The sequence below is a fragment of the Quercus robur genome, chromosome 4 (assembly GCF_932294415.1).
Source record: "Quercus robur chromosome 4, dhQueRobu3.1, whole genome shotgun sequence".
Classification (NCBI taxonomy): domain Eukaryota; kingdom Viridiplantae; phylum Streptophyta; class Magnoliopsida; order Fagales; family Fagaceae; genus Quercus; species Quercus robur.
In genome coordinates, this window is record NC_065537.1 from 53,889,447 (window position 1) to 53,895,369 (window position 5,923).

At 33.9% G+C, this 5,923-nt stretch overlaps 1 protein-coding gene across 2 annotated transcripts; it reads right to left on the bottom strand.

Moving 5' to 3' along the window:
• Window positions 1-785: 785 nt before the first annotated feature.
• Window positions 786-5,669, bottom strand: LOC126722994 (autophagy-related protein 8f). 2 transcript variants are annotated; one of them, XM_050426163.1, is made up of 6 exons: window positions 5,507-5,669; window positions 5,102-5,152; window positions 4,907-4,962; window positions 2,290-2,342; window positions 1,458-1,576; window positions 786-1,206 (listed from the first exon to the last, which is right to left on the bottom strand). In XM_050426163.1, the coding sequence occupies exons 2-6, from the start codon at window positions 5,136-5,138 to the stop codon at window positions 1,118-1,120; spliced, it is 354 nt and encodes a 117-aa protein (XP_050282120.1). In that variant the 5' UTR covers window positions 5,139-5,152; window positions 5,507-5,669; the 3' UTR covers window positions 786-1,117. The 2 variants fall into 2 exon arrangements, with proteins under 2 accessions (XP_050282120.1, XP_050282121.1); XM_050426164.1 differs by lacking the exon at window positions 5,507-5,669 and adding an exon at window positions 5,355-5,441.
• Between the last annotated feature and the right edge of the window lie 254 nt (window positions 5,670-5,923).

The following is a 5,923-nucleotide window of genomic DNA, read 5'->3' on the forward strand; positions in this document are numbered from 1 at the left end:
TCATTGTTTTTGAAAAATAAACCAACTAGATAAATGAGAATGCAATCGATATAAGCTAGTGTGAACGTGAATCACATGTCCCAGACTCCCATTCTACTCAACCTAACATGTAATCTCTTCGAACTTGCATTATTAATACTCGACTATGTCAATCTCGGATATAACTCACTCACTCACTGGTGGCGGAGAAGGTAGAGGCATGGAAGTGAAGGTGAGCCTAGACATAAAAGTAAGTGGGAACTTTTTTTTTAAGGTAAGTGAGAACTTCAAGGTTAGTGAAAAAAGATTGTAAATTTGGGAAAAATAAAAAATAATGTATTCTTGTAAATCGAATAATTATTAATTTTTAGAACATTTATTACATAGCAAGTAGTTTTATTTTTCATCCTTAGATCTTATTAAGATCTACGGTTCAAAAATGTGTAAATCTTGTAAAGTTACACTAGGATGTAACTTGAACTCATATCATATAAATGAATAAAAGTGGGGCGTGACTTCTATTGAGTGCCTCCAATACACTAGACCCGCTGCGATTATGACACGTGTCCGAAAATAGACACGTGTCATTATCACAGCGGGTCCAATGTCTCAGAACACTGGACAAAAGCCACACCCTTAAAAGTGCAACTTGCCATCTTGACTTGGACACCAAGTGTCCCTCCCACAATAATTCCTACCTAAACTTTCACCATTATTATTTCCTTCATTATGCTAATGAAGTCCCAAATTATAAACTTAAAGCACCTAATGACATTGAATTCCAACAAGTTGCTTATCAAGAAAAGAAGATAAAGGTGAGTGCACTCAGTTTGATTTCAATATGTACTTCACGAGCAATTTTTCCCGAGACTGCCAAAGAAGCCCTTTAATGTCTTGCTTCCCTTGCACATCACCAAAGAGAGCACATAAATTGGAAGGGACATATTACATATCAATGGAAAGGCATCATATGGTTTGTTGAAATGTTATATACAAAATACAACTGTACACGTAAACACAGACTAGGTTCACACTTAGGCATGATATTGTTCTAGGCAATGCAAGAGCGGAACTGAGTAACGACAGAGATATCAACCATATGAGACCAATTACAGAGGATTGGGGGCCATGTAATTTGTCACCCAAATGTGTTTTCTCCACTATATGTAACATAGAGAAATCCATCGCCATCCCTCTTATCATCATAAATGGTAGACATTATGGCTCCTGCAGATGTTTATATACAATTAGTATCTCTCATTTTGAATAGTTATACATTTGAATTTATACCACTTCCAATCATTATTAGTAGAAACTAATTATCTATTTGAAAAGTATCTTCAAGATCTTTTCAATTCAGTTTTAATCTGATGAGGAATAACAATGTATACCATGAACAAATGTGCAATAGAAAGGAAATTAAACCCTAGCATCACCCACACATTCGCATAAAGCTCATCAAATTTTATAGCAGTTACCTGTTGGTGGGAGCACATTGTCCACAAATATAAAGATTGCCTTTTCTGCACTCAGTTTAATCCTCTTCCGAATTACATAGACAAATTGACCCACCGTCAGATCAGCTGGGACAAGGTATCTGTAATTTCACAATTATCATTAATAGAAATTTCTAGTATGGGTTTACACACACACCTGGTGAGTCTTGATCCCAAGACCTCACCCTAAATCTTACTCTTTCAAGGAGAGAAGGTGCCATTTAAGATTGAGTACTCATTGGCATCATTAATACATTAAAGCTATCTTCACTTTCAAGCAAACACTTGAGCATAATAACATGGTCTTTTAGGTAGCAGTGTGTCCGTATTTCTTCCCCATTTGAGTCCTATAGTTGGCCTTCAAACAGAGATAAACCAAGTACTCCACAAGAAAACAAAGACACATCACTAATTAGCTATAGCTAAACTGGCACCTCCTGCCCTTATAAATTCCTAGTGGAGTGTAAGGTAGTGGGTTCAAGACCAATTGGGTGCATGTATAACTTACCAATCCCAAAAAATAAATAAAAATAAAAATGAGACATCAAAAAGCTAACTAAGACCACTACTCTATAATTTTCTTTTGACTCTCACTGTTTACCCCACACGCAAGTGCATACATTCATGCATTCCTACATGCACACATTTGCACATGCATACCCTATGCACATGCACACAGATGCTAGAATTAAAGGGAACTTGTTTCTCACTGTTGCTAAATGCTAATCATCCTAATAAATAGAGAATACAAAAAATTAAAAGCTGAAGGGAAACCAGAGGGACAAGGGCTTAGTTATATGGAACTGGAACTCACTTTTTTTTGTCAATGTTGGGAATATCACTTCTCTCAGCCTTCTCCACAATCACCTTTAGAAGCACAAAGGAAAATATAAATCAGACCACAATTTGGAAACCCTGAGAGTCTCAAATGATATATAATTAGATTTATCACTTTATCAAGAATAAATTAGAAACTATTGCACTAACCTATAACAAAATTAGTATAAGTACTATCTAATCACTCTTTAGCAAAATAAATCAATGCTACAAAGGAAGTTGTCAACAGTTGCATTTCTTTACAATTACGAAATTGGTCAGCACAGAACAACTGTATTACGTACTAGATTACAGGAATCTGATGCTTAGTAATTGGATCTGATTTTTAAGTATGAAAAGCATGATTAAATGAGTGACCTCAATTCCATAAGACACTTTATGGGGTAGAAAAACCCACATTACATCAATAATAAATTCCTAATAATGCTCTACCCTGACTACAGACATTCTTGGGAAGCTGCAAAGACTGAGTTTTTCTTTGTAAAACAATTTAGGGATTAAGGGGTACATTGCTGGAGTTTTTCTGTGATAATATGCTAAAATCCTATTTCAAGACAGCACAAAGTTTAGCAGACACCAGATATATAATCTTATCCCCCAATAATTTCAAATATATGGTCATTGACAGCACTAAAATACTGCAGAACAACAGTAAAATGCTCCATTTCCTTTCTCCAATAAAGAAAGCACAAAATAGGATTGCATAACTGATGTGGGAAGTGCAAAGAAAACAAATTTTATAACTTATTTTTGTTTAATTTTAGTAGTCAATTGTATTTTTTTTATTTGTCCATTAGATGCTAATTTAGTGAAATGAAGTTCTCGCGGGTGGCATGGCCTACTATTAATTAAAAGGAAGCAGCCTCTGTTCTGGTTGGTCTTATTAGTTAATTAGGCTATTAGTATTTTATTTAATTTTCTAGAGTCAAGGCTATTTTTGTATTTCAAAAATTGGGTTTTCCTAAGTCAATTGGTATTTGGGTTATATCCTGGTTGTCCATATAATCATGCTATTGTACTCAAATGGAGACAAGTTTACAGTTTTGCTTCATTACTAAGATTTCTGTTTAATTTTCTGAATAGTCTGGTGTTGATTCTAGCCAACCTAAGTGCTAATACCTAGGTTTTGCTTTCTTACTTTTCTGCTCTTCAGTTTTGGTGCTGCATCAGTTTTGATTTTGTCCAACTTCAAAAACAAACACCAATTAAATTGGATAAAGGATTTGCTTAATCCCATTGAACTTCCATTCACCTTTTTATGTTTAATAGGTATTGGGTATATGAAGTCTTATCAAGGTTTGACGGGTACCCCAGTGGTTCCAGCACCTCTTGTGGTGCCTAGACATTGGGGTTTGAGCCCCACCAGCACCATCCTCCTATTTATCCCCAAAAAAAAAAAAAAAAAAAACCAAGTGCAAATTCCTAGGATTCAAAAAAGGCTGAAGGACTAACATGAGATATTAGGCTTCAACAAACGGTCATCTTGGAACTCTTCATAAGATAGAGACTTCTATCAACCAGTAAGTCATTTGCATGGAATCCATATTGTCATAAGTAATCATTTTCCTATGAGTTTACTTTTTACTTAGCTAACTTAATCTTAAATTTTTTTTTTTTTTTTTTAATCTTGAGACTGGAATAAGTTTCACTTTCATTTGGTATAAAATAAAAAGCATTCATGAATTGTCCTCCCATTCCAATCACTACAGGACTGAAAGACCATAATTTTAATCCTACACCCAAAACCACGGTGGAGGGAAATACATAACTTAGACACTATCCACAATTCATCAGTATATAGAACCCAGCTAAGCTGAACCAGGTAGCATTTTGAGGTCAGAATGGCAGGTGAAATTTGCTGCATTCATGCTGAACAAAAATTAGTTCAACAAGCCATTAACCATCGCAGGAGTTTTAAGCAGATAAGGCCGCTAATTTCTATCATGTATCTTTTTCTATAAGTAATCTGTTTAATTGAAAAAGGGGGAAACTCATGTACATAAAGTTGAATTATGGCTGTTTATTTCTTCCAATATATCTCGTAGAACTTCCCTTGTTGAGAAAAAAAAATTGCACAACAAATTCAACACTATGCAGAGCTCCTCCATATATGAAAACTCACTAACCCCCAACCCAAACAAAACTATAAAAAGAAACATACAAAAAAAGTGAGGCATGCAAATTAGTTGCAGTAAAAAATACTATCAACCAGATAGGCCTCAGTATTGATGGGGTATATGGAGGGAGAGGAACAATCATTGTTTCAAGGACACAAAAAGAAGTATGCCTGATCTCAAATTAATTTTCTTTAGAACTTTGTTGGATTGGATGTCAAATTTGCATGGTCTGTCTTTAGGTTCTGTTATTGATGTGATAGATTCATGTAATTTGTGTGATTGATTGTATGGTCCCCTCCCTATGTACTTGGGTGACTCTTTTTTTATATTAATAAGAATTGCATTACTTATTATAAAAGCCAACACATAAGTTTAACCTATAAAAGAAGACATGCAGACATTAACAAATAGCAATATAATCACAACAGTGAACTTAGAAATTAAATTTTAATAAATAATAATAATAATAAATCTCACTGGAATTCTATCTGGGTATTTCTCCCTAATTCTAGCAGCCTCTGCACGCCTCTTCTCTGCAGAGACAGACATCATAGATTAATGAAATTGGGCTCACCAGTATAACAAATAACTGTAATTGATTAACTTGGTTTAATAAATAACATAAGATAGACCAAGGCATTTGAACACAAACACAAAAGCTTTTATCCATACCAAAGTCATGCTCTTGCTTGAACATGCTTCTAGTCATTCTTCTTGAATGTACTGGAAAAACAAGAAACAAAAAAACCATTTATTGAATAACAAATATGATAATTAAATCGAATCCAGAAGAACCCCAGAAATTCTTATGTGAAAAACAAGAAAGCAACAAAATTTTCAACCAATATCAAAAACCCATGTTTGATTACTGAGAAAAGATAGATTGGTGCAAGAGAAAACCCAAAAACATCTAAGCCTAATACACCTTTTGACCCTTTGATGGTATTCTCTTCAATTTCTATTTCCAGCTATTGAAGAAAACAAATATATATATATATATATATATATATATATATATATATATTACAAAAAAAATAAATAAATAACGATTGAGATATATCGATTAGAAGAGCTTACACAAAGATAGGAAAAATCGAGAAACCCAACAAACAGTTTTCCAGTGCTCTTTGTCTTTTGGGTTGTAGATAAGAGCTGATGACTAGGATTAAAGACGACTCCTTTGAGTTTTTTGACAATGCATGTGTCTGTCACTATTTAATAATATTTATTAATCGCTTTGGTTTGGCCTTGGACTTCCTCTCCGGTGAGGATAGTCAAGTATGTTCGTATAACCAATTAAATCTTGCCGTGTACATGTCAATCAATTGCTAATAATTGACGACTTGATAACTTTGACTTTTTTTTTTTTGTTTTTCTTTTTTCCTTTATTTTAGCCTTCCCATCGGGTGCTCATAGGTTGTGTTTAACATTGGCTGAAAAATGCAAATTTTTTACTATTTAGCTTATTTTTACTATTATTGATCTTATTTTTGT

Bases quoted from the DNA above. Each gene is read 5' to 3' on its own strand.
- LOC126722994 (XM_050426163.1), bottom strand. From the start codon at position 5,138: ATGACTAGAAGCATGTTCAAGCAAGAGCATGACTTTG. The intron at 4,963-5,101 runs GTATGGATAAAA...CTGTCTCTGCAG, and splicing joins CAAGCAAGAGCATGACTTTG to AGAAGAGGCGTGCAGAGGCT. The intron at 2,343-4,906 runs GTGAGATTTATT...GTGCTTCTAAAG, and splicing joins AATACCCAGATAGAATTCCA to GTGATTGTGGAGAAGGCTGA.